The sequence below is a fragment of the Dermacentor variabilis genome, chromosome 3 (genome assembly GCF_050947875.1).
Source record: "Dermacentor variabilis isolate Ectoservices chromosome 3, ASM5094787v1, whole genome shotgun sequence".
Taxonomy (NCBI): domain Eukaryota; kingdom Metazoa; phylum Arthropoda; class Arachnida; order Ixodida; family Ixodidae; genus Dermacentor; species Dermacentor variabilis.
Genome location: NC_134570.1, coordinates 48,960,418 through 48,987,088, shown reverse-complemented (window position 1 = coordinate 48,987,088; position 26,671 = coordinate 48,960,418). Strand labels below are relative to the sequence as shown.

General features: G+C 46.4%; 5 protein-coding genes and 1 long non-coding RNA gene across 17 annotated transcripts in view; 3 read left to right on the top strand and 3 right to left on the bottom strand.

Moving 5' to 3' along the window:
- LOC142575567 (uncharacterized) overlaps positions 1-17,405 on the bottom strand; it is a 365,001-nt gene extending 347,596 nt beyond the window's left edge. The window contains exons 1-2 of one of the 2 annotated variants that reach the window (XM_075685031.1): positions 17,329-17,405; positions 14,832-14,939 (exon numbers count right to left, since the gene is read on the bottom strand). In XM_075685031.1, coding sequence (XP_075541146.1) covers positions 14,832-14,930 — 99 coding nt within the window. In that variant the 5' untranslated portion in view covers positions 14,931-14,939; positions 17,329-17,405. Of the gene's footprint in view, positions 1-14,831; positions 15,845-17,328 lie in introns of those variants that run through there. The other variant, XM_075685029.1, reaches the window with a different exon arrangement.
- The window catches only part of LOC142575555 (uncharacterized), a 426,302-nt gene that overhangs the window by 99,720 nt on the left and 299,911 nt on the right, over positions 1-26,671 (top strand). The window lies entirely within an intron of this gene.
- LOC142575568 (uncharacterized) overlaps positions 1-26,671 on the top strand; it is a 114,543-nt gene that overhangs the window by 29,029 nt on the left and 58,843 nt on the right. The window lies entirely within an intron of this gene.
- Positions 1-26,671, top strand: part of LOC142575564 (uncharacterized) — a 66,695-nt gene that overhangs the window by 30,776 nt on the left and 9,248 nt on the right. For 3 of the 10 annotated variants that reach the window (XR_012826677.1, XM_075685023.1, XM_075685022.1), the window contains one exon: positions 19,235-20,503. The exons of 4 other annotated variants lie outside the window; for them this stretch is intronic. Coding sequence is in view for 3 of the 6 variants with exons in the window: in XM_075685023.1 (XP_075541138.1) it covers positions 19,235-19,444 (210 nt within the window). In the remaining 3 variants the exon portion in view is untranslated. Of the gene's footprint in view, positions 1-15,971; positions 16,094-19,234; positions 20,504-26,671 lie in introns of those variants that run through there. 3 more of the 10 variants (XR_012826676.1, XR_012826675.1, XM_075685025.1) reach the window with 1 other exon arrangement.
- LOC142575570 (uncharacterized) lies at positions 3,986-7,642 on the bottom strand. Its single transcript, XR_012826684.1, has 2 exons — positions 7,182-7,642; positions 3,986-4,182 (listed from the first exon to the last, which is right to left on the bottom strand). It is a non-coding gene; the product is annotated as an uncharacterized LOC142575570 (long non-coding RNA).
- The window catches only part of LOC142575559 (uncharacterized), a 45,621-nt gene continuing 39,458 nt past the window's right edge, over positions 20,509-26,671 (bottom strand). Inside the window, exons 3-5 of one of the 2 annotated variants that reach the window (XM_075685006.1) lie at positions 25,923-26,043; positions 22,566-22,719; positions 20,509-20,772 (exon numbers count right to left, since the gene is read on the bottom strand). In XM_075685006.1, the coding sequence (XP_075541121.1) occupies positions 22,589-22,719; positions 25,923-26,043 (252 nt within the window). In that variant the 3' untranslated portion in view covers positions 20,509-20,772; positions 22,566-22,588. Of the gene's footprint in view, positions 20,773-22,565; positions 22,720-24,592; positions 24,803-25,922; positions 26,044-26,671 lie in introns of those variants that run through there. The other variant, XM_075685007.1, reaches the window with a different exon arrangement.

Below are 26,671 nucleotides of genomic sequence, written 5' to 3'. Positions count from 1 at the left end.
AAAAGCGAGGACAGCGTTCACAAAATGCAAACAGTGCGGAGCTCATTCAACACATTAGGTTGGGGGAGTTGAACTTGGCATCACTCGGGGAGGCCTCAGCTGGACCCTCCCCCATAGTTGGATCCTATGGTTAAAGTGATTATGGTTTATTTACACATGAATGATGGTGCACAATGGTGCGATATATTTACATCGATGATAGTATGAAGTTCGTAACCTTCCTTACGAAGGTGATGTCCAAGGCCACGGACGTAACCGTTACAACGGTTCCATATTTCTGTTCTGGCTCCCTGCTCGTGCTGGCGATCGCTTTTTTCTCGAAGATCAGACTGATCGTGTTTCTTTTGAGTGCTGGAAAAACAAGATTTTATTTTTATTCGAGTGTTATTATTCTAGGGTTGTTGCTTGGGGTAGTTGGTAATCCACTATAAAAGACGACGTACAGCCCGAAAGACAAGGACTGTAAGAGACGACATACACAGCGCAGTGTATGTAGTCTCACAGTCCGTGTCCTTCAGGCTGTATGTAGTTTTTATCATGTTTTTATCATTAGGGTTGCCTACAACTTAACCTAGAAGGAAATGGATCAATAGTCGGGACACTCTTTTTCGGTCTAAGGAGACTCGGTTGAAGGGTCCGTGAACCACCTCTTGGGCTTGCAGAGAAAACACAGACCCAATAGCTGACATCCTACTGTTGCTGTGTGAAGTGAAGATCTGCTTCCGAATTTATAATAATTACGTACAATAATAATTACAGCCCATGCTCAGCCACAAGGGTGAATGAGCAAGCAGTACGGCCTTAGAAAATGGTAAAATGCCCCTTTATACAAGGTTAAAAAATTTCAGTTAGTTACAGCGTGCAATAACGCCTAAGAATAAAAAAAAGAGCAAGTCTTCGAAAGTGTCGCACGGCCATCATCAGCTTAGTTCCTAATGTCGCTAGCGAGTTGTATGGCAATGAAAATGCAATACAAAGTGCAAGCCGTGGCACAGTTAACATTTATGGTGTAATTAGGAGCGTTGCCAGTAATTGTTGGGTCCTGATTTGTTTGGATATTAAGAAGTTTTGTAGAATGTTTCCCCTGTATCTTCGGTGGACTAAACATGAAGCCTTGCTTACAGTTGATTAAAATTAGGGACAATTTATGGACCAGGTGTAGACGAAGTTTTGAAGCATGTGGAATACTTAGAGCCTCAGCAGTAGTAAATTACGTATGCAAGGGCTCTGGAGCATTCATCATCTAGAGCACCACTGCGGTGCGATGCACCCAAGACCATGCAGGCACTGGATGACCCACATTGAGCTCCGCTCACTTCTATGTAGGCGCAGTTTGTCATGAGTATCTCTTGCTGGAGAATGGTGCGATGCACCCAAGACCATGCAGGCACTGGATGACCCACATTGAGCTCCGCTCACTTCTATGTAGGTGCAGTTTGTCATGAGTATCTCTTGCTGGAGAATGTCAAACTCTTCTATGGAATTGTATCATATATAGGGAATTCTTTGGAATCATAGGTATTGAGGTACGGGGAATCACTCACTTGTCTAGACACTTCGTGTGGCGTGGCCCACTGCCTGAAGCTTATCACTCGCTGTTCTCGCGCCTTCTTCATTGTCTATCTTTACCAGGAGCTCGCTCCCGCTCATATAGGTGGCGCTGATCAGCAGAAGCAATATTTCTTTCAGTCCTTCTGCTGTCTCACAACATGCCATGAGTAAATGCACATAGAATGATGGACGTCGACGTCGTCCATCAGGCACTCCACCGACTTTGTCAAGTTCCTCGATGCCCTGTTTGTAACTCTATCCGAACCCGGCGGTTGTAAATTAAGCTGACTCCCTAAAGTCTGAAGGCAACGAAAAAATATATAAGCTCATTGTACGCCGAACAAAAAAAGCGAGGACAGCGTCCACAAAATGCAAACAGTGCGGAGCTCATTCAACGTCGTCGTCGCTGCTAAACTCATCGGTGTGTTCCTTGTAGTGACAAGGAACACAGCGACGACGTCACCTCCAAGCACTATCTTCGGTACCATCAAGCGCATTAGATATGCTGCACTTTTTAAAGGCGCACACGATGAAAGTACCTGGTATGTCGCCCCACGCTGCAGCTACCCAGCCCGCCAGCTGCGATAGCGATGCACGTTTCATGCGCCATATTGCCCTCGCTTTTTCTTGGAGCACATCTATTGTCACTGGAAGGGCAGCTGCTCTCTGCGTTCAAAGTTGACCAGAACTGTGTCCACTTTGTTGCGATGGCCATTCTTTGGTCCGCTAAATGCCATCCTCGTTGCGGTGCACGCTAAAAGCTGCTGTCGGTGTCCCCTCCAATGACATACTTTTTTTTTACTGCGACTCCGAGTATAAGCGCGGCTGTGCACGAATGCTATCGATTCCGATTTAGAGTGAAACCGGCTTGGCCTCAATTCGGTTACGGAGTCAATTATATATATTTATGACCTCTGCACGGTGATGTTTCCATCTCTAATAAATGTTGTAAATTGTTTTATTGCTTGCTAGAAAGAAAAACACTAATGAGGCACATAAACTTCACGTGGATTTCAACTGCGGTTGGCAAGCCTCTACCAAAGGGTTCACTGCAGATTTTTTTCAGGGCAAGAAAAGCATGCAAAGCAATTTGAAGCGAGGTTAACATACAGCAACATTCATTCTCTAGGCATATGTTACTCATACCATTATAAATAGTAAAGTTGGCTGCCTCCTTCTCTTGGAATAAAATGAACTTCGTTGTGTCTATATATTTAAATATATGGTGTCTGTGCAAGGTGTGAATTCGCAGTGGAAATGAACTGTCCTCAACGCATGAGGACTACTTCGTGCCCCCCCCCCCCCCCCCCGCCTGTGTGTAGGGCAAGAGGCGAGCACCCTAGGTCGGTGGAATAGTTTTCAATCAATTGCTGTGGGAATTGAACAAAAAATGTCTGGTGCTTCTAATGCACCTGTCCTATCGTTGCACGTATGCGCCAACTTGCGACTAAGCTTTTAGCCACACACATCATCTGAAGAGGCAGAGGCAACTCAAAAGAAATGCCAAATATGGGTAACTGGCAATTTATTTACATGATATTTACAAATTATGAATGAACATGTGTGTTAGTTTGCGGACGAAATTTATGCTGAGGCCGAGGAAAACGACAGTAACCACTGTCCCCTGTAGGGCAAGAGGCGAGCACCCTAGGTCGGTGGAATAGTTTTCAATCAATTGCTGTGGGAATTGAACAAAAAATGTCTGGTGCTTCTAATGCACCTGTCCTATCGTTGCACGTATGCGCCAACTTGCGACTAAGCTTTTAGCCACACACATCATCTGAAGAGGCAGAGGCAACTCAAAAGAAATGCCAAATATGGGTAACTGGCAATTTATTTACATGATATTTACAAATTATGAATGAACATGTGTGTTAGTTTGCGGACGAAATTTATGCTGAGGCCGAGGAAAACGACAGTAACCACTGTCCCCTGTAGGGCAAGAGGCGAGCACCCTAGGTCGGTGGAATAGTTTTCAATCAATTGCTGTGGGAATTGAACAAAAAATGTCTGGTGCTTCTAATGCACCTGTCCTATCGTTGCACGTATGCGCCAACTTGCGACTAAGCTTTTAGCCACACACATCATCTGAAGAGGCAGAGGCAACTCAAAAGAAATGCCAAATATGGGTAACTGGCAATTTATTTACATGATATTTACAAATTATGAATGAACATGTGTGTTAGTTTGCGGACGAAATTTATGCTGAGGCCGAGGAAAACGACAGTAACCACTGTCCCCTGTAGGGCAAGAGGCGAGCACCCTAGGTCGGTGGAATAGTTTTCAATCAATTGCTGTGGGAATTGAACAAAAAATGTCTGGTGCTTCTAATGCACCTGTCCTATCGTTGCACGTATGCGCCAACTTGCGACTAAGCTTTTAGCCACACACATCATCTGAAGAGGCAGAGGCAACTCAAAAGAAATGCCAAATATGGGTAACTGGCAATTTATTTACATGATATTTACAAATTATGAATGAACATGTGTGTTAGTTTGCGGACGAAATTTATGCTGAGGCCGAGGAAAACGACAGTAACCACTGTCCCCTGTTTACTGGCAGGACCTCGTGTGTCGTCTGGTTTCATCTCCTTGTAGGTGAGCTTTATTGACAGGCGGGATGTCTTCAGGGCTGGAAAGACAAGATTTTATTTTTATCCGAGTGTTTATTTTAGAGTTGTCGCTTGGGGTAGTTGGTAATCCACGATAAGAAACGACGTACAGCTGGAAAGACAAGGACTGCAAGAGATAACATACACAGCGCAGTGTATGTAGTCTCGCAGTCCTTGTCCTTCACGCTGTACGTAGTTTTTTATCATGTTTTTGTCATTAGGGTTGCCAACAACTTATCCCAGAAGGAAATGGATCAACAGTCAGGACACTCCTTTTCGGTCTAAGGAGACAAAGGGTCCACGAACCACCTCTTGGGCTTGCTGAGAAAACACAGACCCAATAGCTGACATTAATCATGAAGGGTGTTTTGCACATCTTTCTACTGTTACTGTGTGAAGTAAGTGAAAATCTGCTTGCAAATTTATAATAATTAAGTACAATAATAATTATAGCCCACGCTCGGCCACAAGGGTGAATGAGCAAGCAGCACGGCCTTAAGAAAGGTAAAATGCCCCTTTGTACAAGGTTAAAAAATTGTAGTTACAGTGTGCAATTACGACTAAGAATAAAAAAAAAGATCAAGTCTTCGAAAGTGTCGCACGGCCGTCATCAGCTTAGTTCCTAATGTCGCTAGCGAGTTCTATGGCAATGAAAATGCAATGTATATTAAGGGGGGACGCGGGGATCAGATCGCGAAAATCGCAAGAAAGATCGATTTTTGGCAAAGACGCGTTTCGGTATCTGCAATGCCTAATCTACATTGTATCACAATGGTTTGACTGAAAACGCACCAGAAGTGCCCGAAAAAAATTAATTTATCAGTGCGTAGGGCGAGAAAACAGCTTTAAATTGCGTAAAATCACCGCAATTCGCGGAGCCCTAACTCGTCTTTCCCGCCACCGAACGCCGCCATCTTGGTATCGTTCGAAAGCTCGAAGTTTCGCCATTCCGTTTCTGAATTCTTCGGTCGTCGCCATCTTGTGACAAACACACAAACACAAAAGACGCGCGGGTCTGCTAGAGGCGGTCACACGGGCCCTGCGATGAAAGCGGGCCTCCGATTGGTTGCCGTACTGAAAGGTGTCTCGCCATTGGTTGCTGCTGCAGCAGCGGGCAAGCTGGCAACCACAGCGGACCGCAGTTGTCTGCTTTGAAAACCACGCCGGCGTCTTCTTAGTTTCACACTCGCAGAATTCGGATTTATGAAAGCTCCCAGGTCAGTGATCGATCGCCGCTCGTTCGAAAAGAACTTTTAAATGAAGCATGCCTTCGGAAAACGGAAGCGCAAGCCTCCTACGGCGAGAAAAAGACGGCGGTCAGCGGGAGAAGCGGAGAACCCGACTGAACACGCGGATAACGTGCCGCGTTATCTTGCACCGTGCGATTCCAGCAGCGAAGCCGACAATCGCCCTGTGACATTGACACTGATAACCAAGACACCGGAAGACATGCCAACGGAGGCTCTCGCACCTGTGCATACGGCCGCGCGAGTTGGCAACCGAGATCGCGTTGTTGGAGGCGACGCGGGTCGGTCTCCATCGCCGGCAGAGACGGTGTGCGTTTCCGATGCATCGTGCGACAGGGACACGCAGCCTGCGAGTGAGCCCCAACCGTCGACGAGCTACATACTGTATGGTGACTCAAGGCTCACCAGACGAATCGTCGCACGATTCAGACGTGCCTCGAGCCGCGTTTTGTGTCAGCGGTGACTGCAGAAGCGCAGGCATGCAGCGTTCGCGACTCCCTTCGCGCAGTGTCCGCGACTGAGCGGAAGCAGCAATGCCAAGAACAAATTTCGGCCCCTTGTGACTGAGTTCATTTGCCTGTTTTCGCGATGAACTCTTTGATCGCTAAAACTCTGTGCCCAAGAGGCCAATAGCGTTCTGTGGGTGTACACTGCGATACCAGGCTCGGTCTGGCAGTGAAAATGGTCATGCACTACTCCAGACGGCGCAAGAAAAGGATAAAGAACGCCTGAAGAAGGCATCCAAAGCCCACCAAACAATGAGGCAAAGGTGTAAGAAGATGCCTGACAGCAATGATTCAAAATATTACAGCCCTGGTGCCTTTTAATAAATTTGCAGTGCTTTTAAAACTTCGCAGCCACTTTTCTCAATTGCATTGTTTTTGTCAATCACCTCGCTCGTGGAAAGCGTAGCACAACAATGGCTGGACCGATTTTGGCCCAGTTTGTTTTGCTGTGATCCACAAGCTGTGCTGTACGTAAAGACAGTCTTGAAATGTTTCTTTATCTTTCCATTATTTAATTATTTCACAATTACTACATGGCTCCATGCAGTGAAGCACAGTCATGTGCATGTTATGTTGAGCAAAAAATTATTAGCGCAATAAAAAAAAATCGAACACTGTTTTGATGTAGATTAGACATCTGGGCAAACATGCAAAGTATTCCCAGCTCCCTATCACGTTTCGTTACTGTGCCAGGCTTTCCACAAGCAAGGAACTTGTAAATTCTTATAAAACAAAAACTGATTAAGATATCCTAATGAAATTTTATATTTGTCTCTTTATTGCAATGTGCAGTGTGTGTGCCAAATTTCAGCCCTTTCTGTCAAGAAACAAAAAAGTTAATTCTGATCCCCTCCTCCCCCCTTAAGTGCAAGCCGTGGCACAGTTAACATTTATGGTGTAATTAGGAGCGTTTAAGAAGTTTTGTAGAATGTTTCCCCTCTATCTTCGGTGGACTAAACATGAAGCCTTGCTTACAGTTGATTAAAATTAGGGGCAGGTTATGGACCAGGTGCAGATGAAGTTTCAAGCATGTGAAATTATTAGAGCCTCAGCAGTAGTAAATTACGTATGTAAGGGCTCTGGAGCATTCATCATCTAAAGTACCACTGCAGTGCGATGCACCCAAGACCATGCAGGCACTGGATGACCCACATTATGAGCTACGCTCACTTCTATGTTAGAGCAGTTGGTCATCAGTATCTCTTGGTGCAGAATATCAAACTCTTCCATGGAATCATAGATATTGAGGTACGGGGAATCACTTACTTGTTTGGACACTTCTTTATGAGTGGCCTATCGCGGTGTACGATTTGCAAAGTTGCTCTGCCCTTGCTTCGTCTTCAACTTTAACGAGCAACTGCTCATCACTTGTCCGCTCAATGTAGACCTGCAGAAGCAATATTCCTCTGTCTTTCTGCTGTCTTACAACAAGATGCCATGAGTAAATGCACATCTTAGCAATATATACCGTACGTGAGCATATTAAAGAATATAATGAAATAAAAATTATGGCTATTTCATTTCTGAACTAAATTTCGCCGTCGCGAAACCTGACGCTTCCAAAGCATTGCACGACCAATGAAAAGAACCATGAAGAGGTGCAGAGTAGCGTGTGTCTGTCGCTACTCCCAGGGCACCTACAATCCGGTGGCATTACAATTGTTAGTAGGTACAGCGGACTGGCGCGTTTCTTGTGGCGCATGACATTTCTGTGCAGCCACGAGCAAGAACAGGTGCCAGAGAGAAATTATATCTGGGGGCTTTTGCTCCTCGATAATGTGACTTTGCCTAGGCACTAAGGAGGAGGTTTTTTGGCACGTGTTGTAGAATTGTCCCCTAGACATGCCGGCATTACGAAGTGCAGTCGAGTTTGTTGATGCTCCACCACTGGCTGCCCGTGCGGTGTGGCAGTGGGCTTGGGTGCGCCGTTTGGTGATCACCGTGTCTGAACGGGCAATGTTCTGACTGATGTTGTATAAGTCACGAGTAGCTTTTTTTTGTCGCAACGATAGATTACATTTTTTACAAGCACTGCTCTAGGAGGGCACATGTAGCCAGCTAATGGAGGCCTCAGGAGAGCACCTCAGATTATAATAAAGCAGGTGGCTCAGGATCTACAGGGCACCCAAGGGGTAGTGGGGGGAACCAAAGCTGGAAAGAAGCAGGGCGGCCCATGTGTTGGGGCCGCGCAGGCCTCTGCGAACCCCAACCCAGGGACCAGTCCGGTTTCTAGCTTCGGCGTCCCCGTTGCCGCTTTGGTGTCCTGGAGGAACTGTCAATAATGTGAAATAATGACACATTACCATTATTAAAAACAAAGCTGAACAAATATAATTACGTCCAGCCACCAACTTGCGACGCTAACTTCAGCAGTACCACACTCCGCGACTTCTGCCGGCACGCCAAGGGGCAAACGAGTGCACACGTGCTGAGAAACTCCTTTGTAGTGCCTAGGCCACTTAGGCAGACTCATATTCAAGGAGCAATAGTCCCCACGTTTCCCTTCTCGCACCCGCTCTTACTCGCGTAAGCGCGCTAATGTTCCCCGTCTTTGCAAGTGCCACTCCTCGCTTTACCTACTAGCAATTGTAGATACGCAGACCATCCCGAGGCTATGCCGAAAAGATGCGTTGGTGCTGCCATCGGGAGTCACTCGCGCGGTAGGCACTCCGCTGAGCCAGTGTGTTTACATCGATTACCGCTGGGTTTTCGCAGGTGTGTGTGTGACCCACAGGTTTACAACGAAGGAAGTGGAGTACGCTGACAGGCTGCATTGTGGTGGTTTCCGGGGAACATCACAAGGGGCTGAAGCTTTCGTTTTCATGGGTTGTCTGTTCATGAATGCCATCACGAGTAATTGGCTGCATGCCGTGGTAAAAGGAAAAGTTAGATTCCGTCCAGCTCATTGAACATGCGCCAAACTTTTCATAACAGTTAAGCTTCTATGTTATTTTGCGAGGCATGCATTAGCCAACAAGTTGCTTATGATCGTTAATACCCTCTTGTTCAAATTTCTTACTCCACTGTGGGGGAGCTAAATAGGATTAGCTTTCAACGTAAGTACAGCGAACAGAATGTCACATTAGCCGTGTAGATATGAAACAGACTCACATACATGGGCTGCTTAGCCACTATAGTGTGAATATCATAATCGCTTCCGAATGTTTTCCAAATGTGAAATGTAATGTGCAGAGTTGGCCATTCAAGCCAGCACGAATGAAAGCGCGATTTCAACGATGCTTTAAACGTAGGAGCAGTATACACGTGGTATGATCCCACATCTGACTTGTCCCAACAACCACGTGAACAATTTCTAAACCATTGTGACAAAATAGGACTTCATATCAGACTCCTGTATCACTCTACGACGGCTGGAGCAATTCGACTGCCGCCGTCAGAAGCGCAGATGGTTCCTACGTTCACATCCCCTATTTGCAACTCCAGAAGCTGTTAGTAATGCTGGCAACACTGCCTAAATAAACAAAGATGGCTACATTATCCAAGGGCGCTATAGTGTAAAGCTATTCCAATTCCACAGTCAGCCCTCCGCGATTGGTCAACAACTTTTTTGGGTAACCCTCACTTCGCCTTTCAATCACAAAACGTCACGTAAACCGCGGTAGCTCCCCATCGGATATGGTGTGTACACTCTGATTATGCATGATTAGACCGAACAAAAGAAAAATAGTTATTTCTGGTTCGACGCCTTTTCGCCATCAGCCCTTGGCTATTGGTCAAAAGTTTTCGGGCTGCACCTACCTGTCACGCGGCGTCCCAACACCGTGAAAACTCATCGCGTCAAAGTGACGTGTCCGTGTTAAAGATGCATTAAATTCCGAACCAAACTGAATTTTTCTCTGCATAGCCGCAGGCTGCCCCTTGTGGAAATGAATAGAAGATGACTGCCGCCGATCACTCGGGCACTGGCTACATGTACCTGCCGTAGAGGATTGTATATTTGCGTCCAATAAAACTTTTTCCGTGGCCGTGTTACGTTTTCTAGCACTTCCGGCACGTTTACGGCCAACTTTTCGTTGCTGAGGAACCTTTTTAGCGGAATTCTTAACCGTCTGTTACATGCGGCCGCCATTTTAGACCAGCCACCACAAGATAAGTAAGGGAAAACGGACCACTCGCAGACACCTGAACCATCTCTTCATATGGTAATCGATTTTCAGCGCGCTAGTTCGGACCCATTCAATCCCTCTCCACTTGAGTGTGCTCCTCGCCTCCTATCAGCCAATTAGATGAGAAGCCGCTCAGTGTAGGCAATGTTATTCGTTTTTAAAGCAAACAAAAGTGACCTATAAATGAGGAGAGCGTTTGATTGGTCTGTTTAGATCACCTTGCGGGTCACCGCCCGACACTTGCGTCGGCGGTTATGCAAGTTTGACGTAAGGAGATTGGAATAAAAACATATTGGAATAGTTTGACGTTATAGGGCCGCAAGTTCACGGGAGCTCTTTCACTTGGTAGTGCACTCACGCATTTCTCGTTCGTGAACTCGGATCGAGGTGTTTTGTGGAAGCCTAAAGGGTCCTTGCTGTCGATTACCTTATTTTGGTCGGTCTAAAGCATCCCAGGCAAACCTTGGGCATACATACGCGGCTTTCGGTATGACCGTGAATTTCAGGTTTCCGTAGGGCAGACTCTCCGCACCGAAGAAATCGCGACTGTGAGTGCCGCAAAGCGCAGTCTTCTCGCCATTACTGCTCAACTTGGTGATGGCAGCAATCTGCTATCGCCTGGCTGAGGTGCCTGGACTTCGCTTCAATGTGTATATGGACAACGTCACAATATGGACCAACGGGGTCTCCAACGGCAATCAGTCCGATGCCATTTAAGCCGGACTTCATACCATTGCAACATTTATAAAGCCGGTCAGACTCATGCCTTCTGCTGACAACTTGTACTGGGCACAAACCCAGCCCAATCAGCCTTGCGATTTTCATTCATCTTTGATGGCAAACAAATATCTCAGCAAGACAGTGTTCAAATTCTAGGCATCTACATCGACGGAACCAGTGGTGCAGCAACATGGCATCACATCACTCGAACCTGGCATCAGATACTCCGCCTAATCCGCTGGATTGCATACAAAAACTGGGGAAGTGAGGAGCCTTGTGGCTGCTCTACCAATTTCACGTGCTGTACACGGCCTATAACATTTACAGTCCGCCCCAAAAGCAACGACAAGAACTCCAATTGCTCAACCACGAAGCTATGGGGGCTGTCACCAGCCTACCGCATTTCATGCTATTCCATCGCCTTGCTCAAATGGCCCACATGAATCTGAACCAGGCAATAGCAGAGGCTGCCAAGGATTCACATCAGTTCCAACTAAGATCCACGATATCCAATCGCAGCATCATCTCGCTTCTTCATTTTCCAGTCCCCTCAATGCCTCTTCCCTGTTCCCGTGACATTGTCCCATGACCTGCACCGATTCCCCCAAAACGTGAATGCTGATCACGCAGAGAGGCAATTGTCTTACACAAGGCGGCATCAAGCAGACATTCGCGCTTCTCCTCCCTGTCAGCACGCTGTTTACACCGACGGCGCCCTCAGTCACGAAGCTTCAGTCTTAGTGCACTACTGCCCACGGACCGCTGCGGCCTACTCCTCCTGCCGCCCTGCCTGCAACGACCCATCAACGTCGGAAGTAGCTGCGATACCCGCTGCATGCAATGCCATTCTCAAGCCTCCTTTTGCAGCCTTCACTCACCCTGTTTACACAGACTTGCAGGCCTCCATAAAAGCCTGCGCCCGGTTGGACTCGTGCAATGGTGCTGCTAACTCGATACCCCGGTCGATGTGAATCGCCGACGAATCTGGCCACACTGTGTGCCTCGCATGGATACCAGGTCACGCTGGGGTCGCTGGCAACCAAATGGGCGACCCTTTGGCAAGGGAGTTTCTTTCCTGCCCCTCAGAGACGGGGCCACAAGTGCCTGATGACACATACCACATCCACCTGGACACAGTCCTGGCGGAGGCGAAGGCGGCTTGAACGGCTGTGCTCCAGAAACATCCCCCCAAAAAATCCTGCGCTTGTTCCTGGGAAGTTCACCCGTGCTGAAGTCACGCCTGCGACGCATCGTCAGGGAGGCAGCAGTGACACCAGCCCGCCGCACCAGGATGCGTCTTCAGCCACTTACCCATCCTGTTCAAGGAACCAGCTGCTGGATTGGCAACAAATACTCTAGCACTGCAGGAGAGCGAAGTGCTAGAGTTGGCCAGTCCCCCCGCTACCATGAGGCCTCAGTATTTGGATGCCTGGCACTAGCCAGCGCTTCATATTCCAGTCGTTATTTCTATTTCTGCAAGACTCAAAAATGGTCCATAATACCTGAACTGACCTCCTCCTCTGCCCTCCCTCTGCCCTCCCTCTGCCCCGATGGATCCACTTCCTGGGGGCGGAAACTTTTTATGGTTGTTTTAATAAACTTTTAACAAGAAGAACATAGCAACGCAACAACAACATTAAGTGACGAAAAGGCAGAAATCGTTGCAGTGTGCATGCCAACGCCAGGCCAGTAAATTACCAATTCCTCTTTAGACAACACGGGGAAGGCGGGAGATGGAAATTCAAGACGAGCAAAATGAGAACAAGGGGAAAGCAGGAGCCAAGATTTCGACAAGTAGACTTGTTTTCTTTAAGGCAACATATGCTTTCCTCGCCACAGTATATATAGGTGGGGTTCTAAAGGAGACCCATCGCCTATACCCTCTCTCCTTTAGAAGAACCCCACCTATATATACTGTGGCTAGGAAAGCATATCTTGCCTTGAAGAAGACGAGTCTACTTGTCAAAACGTGGGCTCCTGCTTTCGCCATGTTCTCGTTTTGCTCATCGTCTTAAATTCCTCTTTGGCATTCCATAATGTTCTTTGAACGGGCGTGGTAGCGGTGAGTTTTTATTTAGTTTTAATTTTGTTTTTATTTACCACTTGTAACATCGGGCCTTTATTTTTTTATCATTGGCGGCACCTCCAGGACACCAAAGCGGCAACGGGAATACCAAACCTAAAATCCTGACTGGTCCTTAGGTTGGGCCTCACCGAGGTTTATGCGTGCCAGGGAAGTAGATCAGCTATCCGCGATAGCGGACAGCCAGAAAGAGAATTTGGAGATCCCGCACCGCCTACATTATTATAATGTCGGGTACTCTCCTGAGGCCTCATATTGCCGGTTACGTATCCTACTGGAGCAGTACTTGCCAAAAAGCTAATCGTAGCAACGAGAAGAGCACCCCGCAACAATAACAGCTCCCCACGTCTTCTGCAACACACCACGCCCGTGCGAGGGGAATCACGGAACGCAACCGAGGAGTCCATCCGTCCGGCCTGTTCAGCGAGCCTCAACAGATTTTTTTGAAAAGTACATTCTTTCATGCGAGCTGAAGGTTAAAAAATTCATCTGCGGTTACGTGGTTGCATTTCACGACATATTGGCTGGCGCGGACAATCTGTCTCGTGCGGCACTTTGCAAACGGTGCGAAGCGTGGCAAGACGGTCTCGCTAATCGTGATGCGTGGGTGGGATTCACAGCAGCCACCGCAGATCGACATCCGTTCATGCAGCACTTTCCATCCAGACGACTCGCTCTACTCTGGCGCCATCTCGTAGCCATCGTCGCCACAAAGCACGCGTCATGCGGGGCACTATAGTTTTCTTCTCACGCTTTTGCCGCACCCTCCCCTCCCCCGCTTTCGTCCTCGCGATCTCTTCACTATCGCCAGATGTCATTTTCCGCTGCCCTCCCTGTCGCTCTTGTATCCTTTGCCGTTGTGCTCGTTCGCTCGGTTACGCCGACACTTACGCTAAGAGGCCATAAAAAAATCCCGTCTATAGATACCGGGTGAATTGTGGGAGCAGCATTCATTGACCGAACCACAGCATTTGGTACTCTGAACCATTCTATTCTTTTGTATGAACTACGGTGACCTACGGCATCAGTGGTCCTCCCTTAAAACTTCCTAGCTACATTTACACAATGCTGCCCAAGCAGGAGAGGGATAAAAAAAGATGCCTTTTCAACATATTTTCAAATGAAACATGAGATATGCATTCAACAATACATTGTAGTAAATGATTCCATTCTTCGCTCGTAAGTGGAAAAAATGATTTCTGAAAGATTTTAGTGCGGGCAAAGTATGACCGGACTACATTAGAATGAAAAATATGCGATGACCTTTGTAGAGCACGGGTAATAAATGTGGCATCCGTTACAGGAAGTACCCCGGCATAAAACATTTTCGTGTTACAATGCACTTGTTGTATGTGGCTACTATTCACCAGTCATGCAGGCTGAGGACAAAGCCGGTCCGCACCACGGAACATGGTCAGACTGGATCGTATGAGTGCGAGGACGCACACGGGCCCTGTCGGGCACAAAGCAAACGCTGCGCAATATGCACTACATCTGCGTGTAGCTGCGGTCTGCTACGTAGCCCAGATACGGCAGGGTGCCCCGACAAGTCCACTGGCTCAGTGCAGTGCTGCTCGCTCATGACTACCGCGTTTGGCTTACGTTTGGCGCGTCGGAGGTGCCAAAATCGGGGGCAATGGCGTCTACATTACCATCCAAATTCAAACGTGAACTGCGTGCGACGGTGACATATAGACGGCGGTGTCTTGTGAGCACGCCTCGCTCTGTCGTAACCTTGGCAGTGAAAGGCATCTGCTTCTGGCGAACGTATCGAAGTACTTTTCGAGACAAAGTGCTTATCAAATACCCTATTTTAACTTCGAATGCTTTTCTCCGCTTCGATAAACATGTAAGTGGTTCAGGGCCCGCTTAGGTGCCTCTGAATTCGTAAACTTTACGTAAAATTATTAGAGTTGATATATACACTAAGAGCTTGTGACAAAAACCAAAGAAGTGTATTTGAATTAACAGAAAGCAATCACTTACAATGCCCTTGTTGGCGTTGTTGAAGTCATCTGTCCTCTTCTTTGTTGGTGCGACTTCCCTCTGCTCTGCAATGACGAACTGGGTCCCCAACCGTGCCATGATGAGAATCTGCGTGGTTGTGGTTCAGACTGATTATTCGCCTAGCGATGCCCGCGGCGTCGACAGCGGATTTTTCGCGACACTGGGCCTTTAGCGTACATGACAGGAGTGTGGCACAAAGACGACCGGACAGTGAAGGGAGCAGGCGGACAGAATGTTAGCGAAGAAATAGAGAGAGGGGAGGCTGTTCTGCGACCTACAACGCTAGAACTCAGAATGGCGCCCAAGCGTGCGTAACGGTGACGAGAGTGTCATCCGTCTGTTGACCATGTGTGCCTACGGTAGTCCGATGGTCGAAGGACACCCGAAATCTGTTAGACTGCAAATCTGGAAAAACTTTTTTTTTATTCGAGTGTTTATTCTAGGGTGGTTGCTTGGGGTAGTAGGTAATTCACAAAAGCAAGTCTTCGAAAGTGTCGCACGGCCGCCATCAGGTTAGTTCCTAATGTCGCTAACGAGTTCTATGGCAATGAAAAATGCAATGAATATTATAGGCAAGCCACGGCACGGTTAACATTTATCGTGTAATTAGGGGCGTTGCGAATAATTGTTAGGTCCCGATTTGTTTGGAGGTTAAGAAGTTTTGTAGAATGTTTCCCCAGCATCTTCGGTGGACTAAACATGAAGCCTTGCTGACAGTTGATTAAAATTAGGGGCAAGTTATGGACCAGGTGTAGACGAAAGTTCAAGCATGCGCCAACTTGTGACTAAGCTTTTAGCCGCACACATTATCTGAAGAGCCAGAGGCAACTCAAAAGAAATGCCAAATATGGGTAACTCTGGTAACGACACTAGTCGGGGGGAGTGGACTTCGGCATCGCTCGGGGAGGCTCTGCTGTGCCCCGTCCCCCCATAGTTGTTGATAATGATTTATTGACATGTGAATGATGAGATTTACTGACATGTGAATGATATGTTAGATGATTTATTGACATCTGAATGACATGTGAAAGTTCACCTCATTATTGATTCACTCAGATGAGTGAATCAATAATGAGGTGAACTAGTCTGCGTGTCACACCAATGGGTATGTTGACGCAGGTCACCTCCACGCTCGTCATCCAAACTTGGGTCCCGGTGGCAGGGGACACCTCACTATGGTAGTGAAACACCAGTCTTAATCGGTCAGCTTTAAGTCCTGGAAATACAAGATTTTATTTTTATTCGAGTGTTCTTATTCTGTTGCGGTCACGGTCACCACTGTCCCTCTATGAAGGTGGCCCAATCGGCAGACATGTTGCCGCTCTTGAAGATTCAGCCGCATTCGCATGTTTTCAAGTTCTGGAAAGAGAAATTCTTTTTATTCGAGTGTTTATTCTAGGGTGGTTGCTTGGGGTAGTTGGCAATTCACGATAAAAAACGACGTACAGCGCGAAAGACAAGGACTGCAAGAGACGACATACGCAGCGCAGTGTATGTGGTCTCACAGTCCTTGTCCTTCACGCTGTTCGTAGTTTTTTATCACGTTTTTATCATTAGGGTTGCCAAGAACTTATCCCAGAAGAAAATGGATCAACAGTAAGGACATTCTTTTTCGGTGTAAGGAGACTCCGTTAAAGGGTCCATGAACCACCTCTTGGACTTGGTGAGAAAGCACAGACCCAATAGCTGACATCAATCATGAAGGGTGTTTTGCAGGTCTTCCTACTGTTACTGTGTGAAGTAAATGAAGATACTTGCGATATCATAATAATTACGTACAATAATAATTACAGCCCATGCTCAGTCGCAAGGGTGAATGAGCAAGCAGCACGGCCTTAAAAAATTATAAAATGCCCCTTTGTACAAGGTTAAAAAATTGCAGTTACAGCGTACAACTAAAAATAAAAAAAAGAGCAAGTCTTCGAAAGTGTCTATCGCACGGACATCATAAGCTTAGTTCCTAATGTTGCTATCGAGTTTTATAGCAATGAAAATGCAATGTATATTAAGGGCAAGCCGTGGCACAGTTAACATTTATGGCGTAATTAGGAGCATTGCCAATACTTGCTGGGTCTTGATTTGTTTGGATGTTAAGAACTTTTGTAGAATATTTCCCCCTATATTTTCGGTGGACTAAACATGAAGCCTTGCTTACAGTTGACTAAAATTAGGGGGAAAGTTATGGACCAGGTGTAGACGAAGTTTAAAGCATGTGGAATAATTAGAGCCTCAGCAGTAGTAAATTATGTATGCAAGGGCTCTGGAGCGTTCATGATCTAGAGCACCACTGCAGTGCAATGTGCCCAAGACCACGCAGGCAGTGGATTATCCACATTATGAGCTCCGCTCGCTTCTATGTAGGCGCAGTTGGTCATGCGTGTCTTTTGGTACAGAATGACAAACTCTTCTATGGAATCTTATCATATATAGGCAATTCTGCGGAATCATAGATGTTGAAATATAGGCAATTTCTTACTGGTATGCACTGGCATTTCTTGATGGCCTAGCGGAGCCTTGGTTTTGCTGGCGGTGGTAGGTTTCCCCAGGTCTGTGATTTTAACGATGAACTTGCTCTCCGATTTTTTTTTTTCACATAGAGCTGCAGAAGGAATATTTCTTTCAGTCTTTCTGCTGTCTTACAACAAGATGCCACGAGTAAATGCACATCTTAGCAATATTTAACATACGTGAGCATATTAAAGAACATAATCTTCTATGGGATCGTATCATATATAGGCAATTCTGTGGAATCATAGATATTGAAATATGGGGAATCTCTTACTGGTCTCAACCGGGGTTTCGCGGTGTCTGAGAGCAGTCTTTCCACTGCTTGCCGCTATAGCCCTATCGAGGTTCGTCACATTCAGTAGGAAGTGGTTGTCGCTCGTCTCGGCATAGGTTACTCATACCATTATAAATAGTAAATTTGACTGCCTCCTTTTCTTGGAGAATAAAATGAACTTTGTTGTGTCTATATATTTAAATATACGGTGTCTGTGCAAGGTGTTCGCAGTGGAAATGAACCGTCCTCAACGCATGCAAACTGCTTCGTCCCCCTCCCTACCTGCCTGTAGGGCAAGAGGCGGGCACCCCAGCTCGGTGGAATAGTTTTCAATCAATCGCAGTGGAAATTGAACAAAAAATGTCTGTAGTGCTTCTAATGCGCTTGTGCTCATATCGTCGCACGTATGCGCGCACTTGCGACTAAGCTTTTTGTCACACACAATAACATTTTAACTGAAGAGGTAGAGGCAACTCAAAATAAATGTCAAATATGGGTAACTCTGGTAACGACACTTTAGGTGCGAGGAGTTTACTTAAGCATCGCTCAAGGAGGCGCTGCTGCTCTCCCCCCCCCCCCCCTCTTGGTCACGGCCTATGGTGAACTTGGAATTTTATTCACAGTCCTTGAATGAAAAAATTCACGATCTTGCGAGGAAGGTTGCTGCTGATTCCGACCCACGTAACTGTGATGAGTGTCTCATCTGTCTTCTGGCCATCTTTTCCCACGGTAGTCTTGTGGTCGAGGGACACTCGAATCCTGTTAGACGGCAAATCTGGAAAAACAATTTTTTTTTTATTCGAGTGTTTATTCTAGGGTGGGGGTTGCTTGGGGTAGTTGGTAATTCACGATAAAAAACAACGTACAGCGCGAAAGAGGAGGACTGCAAGTGACGACATACACAGCGCAGAGTATGTGTTTCACAGTCCTTGTCCTTCAAGCTGTACGTAGTTTATCATGTTTTTATCATTAGGGTTGCCAACAACTTATCCTAGAAGGAAATGGATCAACAGTAAAGACATTCTTTTTCGTTGTAAGGAGACTCGGTTAAAGGGTCCATGAACCACCTCTTGGGCTTGCTGTTTTACTGTGGGAAGTAAGTGAAAATCTGCGTGCGAATTTATAATAATTACAGCCCATGCTCTGCGTCGATGGTGAATTAGCAAGCAGCACTACAGCGTGCAATTACGACTACGAATAAAAAAAGAAGAGTCTTCGAAAGTGTCGCACGGCCGCCATCAGCTTAGTTCCTAATGTCGCTAACGAGTTCTATGGCAATGAAAAATGCAATGAATATCATGTGCAAGCCACGGCACAGTTAACATTTATCGTGTAATTAGGGGCGTTGCAAATAATTGTTGGGTCCTGATTTGTTTGGAGGTTAAGAAGTTTTGCAGAATGTTTCCCCTGTATCTTCGGTGGACTAAACATGAAGTCTTGCTGATTGATGATAAGGTCACACAGCGTTAAACTTATTAAACCCCCAAACTTAAAGAATAACAGATTCCTCTCAGTGTCACTCCCAGTTTCTGAAGACGCCTCTGTTATATGCATTACTCGTACACTGTACCTCGACAACACATCGTTTCTTCATTCACAGGTATTGTGGACTCGAGCATACTTGCCACCCGCAAAGAGTGCCCCATTCACGCACGTGGTACAATGGCGTCCTTTCTTCGTCGGCACGAACGCAGTGAGAGGCATCCGAATCGTGGCGCCAGTCAATGTACGAGGAACGACGTTGACGAAGGGCGCATCAGCGATTGCGAGTTGCTCAGTAGTTAAAATCCTGAAAACCTTACGGCATTAATTTCACAGCTGGCACTCGGAGCGGCGCGAAGGAACACGAGTGGAAGCCACATACGCGAAAGTTGACACAGCTAAATTGTGAACTGGCGTGGAGTAATGTATTTCGCAAATTGGAATATACACCACTCACGTGTCACGTAACGTAAAGGGCACTTTTGAAGAGTTGCATTCATCACACGCCAGAAGTAGCGAAAAGAGCTTCCATAAATTAAAATTTATGCTGCTGCTATCGCGACTTCTTTCCCGAAAGGCGCCATTGAAAGAAACCAGCGGTGCGCGGCGCGCCCTGACGTCCGAAAACCACATGCGCGCGTCAGCGGCTTAGTAGGGCGTTGCCGGCAGTCATGGGAAGAGCCGCGCAGGCAATCCGTGACCTCATGGCGAACCGATAGTGTGCAAGGGCGTCCGGCGGGAGTAGTGCCGTACTCCTCGCCCTCTTTTTTTCTCTCTTCCGTGTGGAATCATCCGCGGAAAGCAAAATACGCCCCCCCGTTCCCTCGCCCCATCCCTTCACGGCCTTTCGCGTAACGTAAGTCGGCGCACTTCCCGCTTCTATCTTTTGCGTATGAGATTGAGCCGCGAGCTACCGCGGGCCCCCGTCGGCTCACCCTCACCGCTTGTACTCGCACACACAGCATACGGCGCGCGGCAACGATTTTATTGCCTTAATTATACACAGTTTCACGGAGATATAATTGGTGTCACATTGAAGAAAGAAAATACCTAAGCATTGTAAGGATTGGTGTGAAGTACAATAAAAAATTATGGGGTTTTACGTGCCAAAACCACTTTCTGATGATGAGGCACGCCGTAGTGGAGGACCGAGTGTTTCGCATTTCGCCCCCCATCGAAATGCGGCCGCCGTAGCCGGGGTTCGATCCCGCGACCTCGTGCTCAGCAGCCCAACACCATAGCCACTGAGCAACCACGGCGGGTTGTGAAGTATAAGCTGGCGAAACTTTTTTTTTCGCTCCGAGTATCTTTACATTACCCCTTGTATTAAATCGGGTTTGTATAATATTAGGCTTTTTACAGTAACACTGGTCTTTGCATCTTATATAATATGCAAAGACCAGCGTTGCCACAACCCAGAAAGGTAACAAGTACCAGACCAGTGACTGCATTTCTAATTTTATGTAGCACTTATTCTGTTGCACAAGCACATTGTATTACAGCAAAATAATTTTGACATAAGGAAAATCTCTTACCATAAAACGAAGGCAAGCTCGTTAGTTCAGTGCCCTCGATGCCGGCCAAGAACGTAGCTGCTGCGTCCCACTGCGTGATGGTGAGCCTGATCTTGTCCACTTCCTGGTATATAACCGCTATCTGTAAAAGGAAGATTTGTTCTAACATTCTGCTACCGTAAGAACAAATTATCACAAGCAAATCCCAATCTTACAGATATCTAACGTACGTGAGCATAGCAGGGCATGTAATGAAATAGGAAAAAAAGGTCAATTCCATTTCTGAAGTAACATTGGTGTCCGCGGAAGCAGAGGCATCCGAGCATTGCAGTAACAATGAAAATAACCACTAATAAGAGGTGTGCAAGCAGAGCGAAGCACACACTGTTGTGGGACACATGCGCACTTTTTCAACGATAAAATTTACCTTCAGATGCAGCACACAAGCAGCAAAAAAACTTCAAAGAGCAGTTACTGACAAGCAGCACTTTTTTTTTGGTTAGCAGTGACATTTTCAGTGACATAGCTTCGAGCGCGAAAGAAACTGTTAACACAAAAAAGAGAAAGGGTAAGACAGAGGGTTATGGGCGTCTTGCGCTGGAGTTTGGGGTATAGTAGCGGGGCCTGGTGGCAGCGTGCGAAACGTTATCTGGGTAGTACGAGCTGGGGGGTAGTATATGTGCTAATCTTCACTTCCGTGTTAGGAAGTTCAGAAGCAAGGCCAATTAATGTAACATTGAAAATAGTTGGACTGAGAAGTCCCCCTTGTGGAACATCTCGATGGATATTGTAATGGCCGGTGTCGCCATGACTTGTCGACAAAAAATGCAATGACTCGTAGTCCCGCAAGGTTCATGGCTACTCTGCATAAATTAGCTGCGATGATTCTACCCGTGTTGTCTTTGTCGGTGATTTCATTGTATAAGTTTCGGTACCGAAAAGGTAGCGGTTTAGGCAATGACTCATAGTCCCTTAAGGTTCATGGCTACTCAGTTTGCGCGAATTAGCTGCAATGATACTACCCCTGTTATCGTTGTCAGTGATTTCGATGACGACGAGTCGGTACCGATGATGATGAGTTGGTACCGAAAAGGGAGCGGTTTAGGCGTTCCGTGTTGCAGACATATCCCTTGCGATGCCACAACGATCCGGCCCAACCGACCACCCAGCGGCGTTCGCGCATCGATTTGACATTATCAAAGAATGTGATCGCAGCTGCGAGTGAAATAATTATTTACCACCGATCAAGACAATAAATGAGTGTGTACTTTTCGCCACGATGACCTGCCATCAAGACAATGAGTTCGTATTTTTGTTCAAAATTATGTGTCACCTCCGCGTCGCGTGGTAAACAGCTTCGCTGGTCAACCACCTTGACAGAGTGGATGGCTCATGATTTTTTTTTTTTTTTTGTGTACACGTGTAAGGCCCCGAAACGAAGTGAGGCAGGATCCTGCCTACCGAACAAGCGAAAAGAGCCTGGTAAGACGCACACAGTGCTGTGCATCTGCAATTGGAACCAATCTTAAACGCAGTGCCACAAAGACACCACTTTGTATAACTTCCATTGTGTTTCTGGCTACTTACGCAAATTACTTACTAAGCTACTTCATGTTTTAATATATCGAAAAGCCCACTGTTTGCTGCAATATGCAGTACTAACCTCAGCATAAGCTTTTATAGCGACGCATTAATCGAATGCGACGTTTATTCTCATGCAGTGTTCCTGTTTATGCGCTGCATAGGTCTCAACCGAAATGTCATCCAATGATTCTTATCATCCACCACACACGGCTGCCTGATCCTGTTGATAATGTGGGCAGACCGTCGCTCTGACCACTGGCCAAGCGCGTAAAGCCTGAAAAAGCATAGAATTGGAAAAGGCATCGCTACAAAATACCGGCCCAGGTGGAAACTCTGCAAAGTCTATTGTACCTAAAGGTGGTTCATGACGAGGGTTAGGAGTCTTTTGACCCACTCGTTCTGGATTCCCCGGTATTTGATGGAGAACCGAAGGGGAGTGCCTGGTCTCCCGTCCCGTCGTCGTACCATCGCGACACAGAGATCTGTATGGTGTTTTCGGGGAAGGCTGCACATTAGAAGAACATTTGTTAATACAAGAGCTTCTATTCACAAGTGTTGCCAACATCTTTTCCTAGAAAGAAATCGGGAGCGGAGCACGAGTTAGCACATTTTCCTGTCAGTGTAAAAGAGACTCAGTTAATGGGATCCTGAACGACCTTTCGGGCTTGGAAAAAAAAAAAAGGAAGAGAGAGTCCGCGGTAGCACAAACTGCTGTGAACCGCCCAGCTAAATTTGCAGGCGTACGCGCTGCATGGAGCGCGCAAGCGGAGCGTGAAGCCACCTTTTTTTCAAACTCTCTCTTTATTCAACACAAGCCTGCTCCTGCTACGTCCCCTGTACAATATTGCTTATACAGGAGTGAATTAGGAACTGCGCAAGTTTGCCCAATGTCATGGAAGAACTCATTGTGTGACAAAGTTGAAATTTTGAGGGCATTTTATGTGAGATGCCTATGCAATGCCTAAAAAATTCCTTATAGTTACAGCGTTCGCAAAAAAAAAAAAAAGCTGGTCTTCGAAAGCGCCATACGGTCGTCATCAGCTATGTTACTGATGTCGCTAGTGAGCTGTACGGCAATGGAGATGAGACACATGCTAAGTGCAAGCAGTGGCACGGTTAACATTTATGATGTAATTAGGAGCGTTGCAAATATTTGTTGGACCCTTAGTTGTTTCCCTATTAACAAGTTTTGTACAAGGTTTCTCCGGTATCATTGGTGGACTAAACATAAAGCCTCGTTTATATTTGTCTCAAATTAGGGGTTACTTATGGGCAAGTTGTAGGTGAACTTTCAAGCGTGTAGAATAATTACAGCCTCAGCAGTAAACTACTAATGCAAGAGGCCTGGAGCTGTCCTGATTTAGGTTACGACAGCACTACGATGCGCGCAAGACTATAGTAGGCATTCGACTACCTATTTTATGAACCACGCTCGCTTCTATGTAGGCGCAGTTGGTCACGTGTGGCCTTAAAATATCGGACGCAATGTTTCCCCTGTATCTTCGGTGGATTAAACATGAAGCCTTGCGCACAGTTGATTAAAATTAGGGGCAAGTTATGGACCAGGTGTAGACGAAGTTTCAAGCATGTGGAATAATTAGGGCCTCTGCAGTAGTAAATTATGTATGCAAGGGCTCTGGAGCGTTCATGATCTAGAGCACCACTGCAGTGCAATGTGCCCAGGACCACGCAGGCACTGGATTACCCACATTATGAGCTCCGGTCGCTTCTATGTAGGCGCAGTTGGTCATGCGTGTTTTTTGGTACAGAATGTCAAACTCTTCTATGGAATCGTATCATATATATAGGCAATTCTGTGGAATCATAGATATTGAAATATGGGGAATCTCTTACTGGTCTCAACCGGGGTTTCGCGGTGGCCGAGGGCGGTCTTTCCACTGCTTGCCGCTATAGCCCTATCGAGGTTCGTCACTCTCAGTAGGAAGTGGTTGTCGCTCGTCTGGGCGTAGGTTACTCATACCATTATAAATAGTGTGTCTATATATTTAAATATACGGTGTCTGTGCAAGGTGTTAGCAGTGGAAATGAACCGTCCTCAACGCATGCAGACTGCTTCGTCCCCCCTCCCTACCTGCGTGTAGGGCAAGAGGCGGGCACCCCAGCTCGGTGGAATAGTTTTCAATCAATCGCAGTGGAAATTGAACAAAAAATGTCTGTGGTGCTTCTAATGCGCTTGTCCTCATATCGTCGCACGTATGCGCACACTTGCGACTAAGCTTTTAGTCACACACAATAACATTTTAACTGAAGAGGCAGAGGCAACTCAAAATAAATGTCAAATATGGGCAACTCTGGTAACGACACTTTAGGTGGGGGGAGTTGACATCGCTCGGGGAGGCACTGCTGCATTACCCCCCCCCCCCCTCCCGTGGTCACCGCTCATGGTGTTGATGAGAATCAATGTTTTATTTACAGTCGTTGAATCGCGAAAGATGCCATCCGTCTGGAGAGGCCCTCCGTTAGCCCAGTAGATGTCACAATGACCAATGTGCACCTATGATGGTGGCCCCAGCGGCACACCTCCTCACGCTCCTCCAGGGTCAAGCGCATCCTCATGTTTGCCAGCTCTGGAAAGAGAAGTTTTTTTTATTCGAGTGTTTATTCTAGGGTTGTTGCTTGGGGTAGTTGGTAATCCACTATAAAAAACGATGTACAGCCCAAAAGACAAGGACTGTAAGAGACGACATACACAGCACAGTGTATGTAGTCTCACAGTCCTTGTCCTTCAGGCTGTACGTAGTTTTTATCATGTTTTTATCATTAGGGTTGCCTACAACTTGTCCTAGAAGGAAATGGATCAATAGTCGGGACACTCTTTTTCGGTCTAAGGAGACTCGGTTAAAGGGTCCATGAACCACCTCTTGGGCTTGCAGAGAAAACACAGACCCAATAGCTGACATTAATCATGAAGGGTGTTTTGCACGTCTTCCTACTGTTACTGTGTGAAGTAAGGGAAAATTAGCTTGCGAATTTATAATAATTATGTACAATAATAATTATAGCCCATGCTCGGTCACAAGGGTGAATGAGCAAGCAAAACGGCCTTAAGAATGGTAAAATGGTCCATTGTACAAGTCTAAAAAATTGCAGTTAGAGCGTGCAATTACGACTAAGAATAATAAATAAGAGCAGTCTTCGAAAGTGTCTATCGCACGGTCATCATCAGCTTAGTTCCTAGTGTCGCTAGCAAGTTCTATAGCAATGAAAATGCAATGAATATTAAGTGCAAGCCGTGGCACAGTTAACATTCATGGTGCAATTAGGAGCGTTCCCAATAATTGTTGGGTGCTGATTTGTTTGGATGTTAAGAAGTTTTGTAGAATGTCTGCCCTGTATCTTCGGTGGACTAAACATGAAGCCTTGCTTACAGTTGATTAAAATTAGGGGCAAGTTATGGACCAGGTGTAGACAAAGTTTCAAGCATGTGGATTAATTAGAGCCTCAGCAGTAGTAAATTATGTATGCAAGGGCTCTGGAGCATTCACGATCTAGAGCACCACTGCAGTGCGATGTGCCCAGACCATGGAGGCACTGGATTACCCACATTATGAGTTCCGATTGCTGCTATGCAGGCGCTGTTGGTCATGCGTGTCTCTTGGTGCAGAATGTGAAACTCTACTGTGCAGTCGTATCATATATCGGGAATTCTATGGAATCACAGATATTGAGATACGGGACATCTCTTACCGGTGTTCACAATTTGAGCGGCATGTCCAGTCTTTGGTTCGTTCGCAAATGACTGCGCTGCTTTTCCCATATCGTCGATTTGCAAGGACAGGTTGGCATCATTTATGCGGTGTGCCTGTACCTGCAGTAAGAATATTTTTTTCAGTCTTTCAGCTGTGTTACAGCAACATGCCATGAGTAAATGCACATAGAATGATGGACGTCGACGACGTCCGTCAGGCACTCCACCGAATTTGTCAAGTTCTTCGATGCCCTGTTTGTAAGTAACTCTTCCGAACCCGGCGCGTGTAAATTGTTTCTCTTTCTCTTGTTGCGTTAGCCACCTCCAGTTGAACTTGCTGGGTTGATGGGTTTATGCATCTTTTTTCTCACTTCCTTATGTTCTGCGACATATATATATATATATATATATGTATGTATGTATGTAGCGCTGTTTCCCATCTGTTTCTCCATGTGTGCACGTTTCATGTGACCTCATAGAATTGTCCGATTGCAAGAATTTTCTTATACCGTATTTACTCAAATCTAGGCCGACCCCGATTCTAAGCTCACCCCTTAAAGTCTGAAGCCAACAAAAAAATATATAACCTCGAATGTAGGTCGAACAAAAAAAGCGAGGACAGCGTTCACAAAATGCAAACAGTGCGTGATCGTTTATTTACATCGACGATACCACCAAATTTGCGACCTTTCGCACGTCTTGGTCTAGACCGACAAAAACCACCATGATTGTGGTCCCAAATTTGATG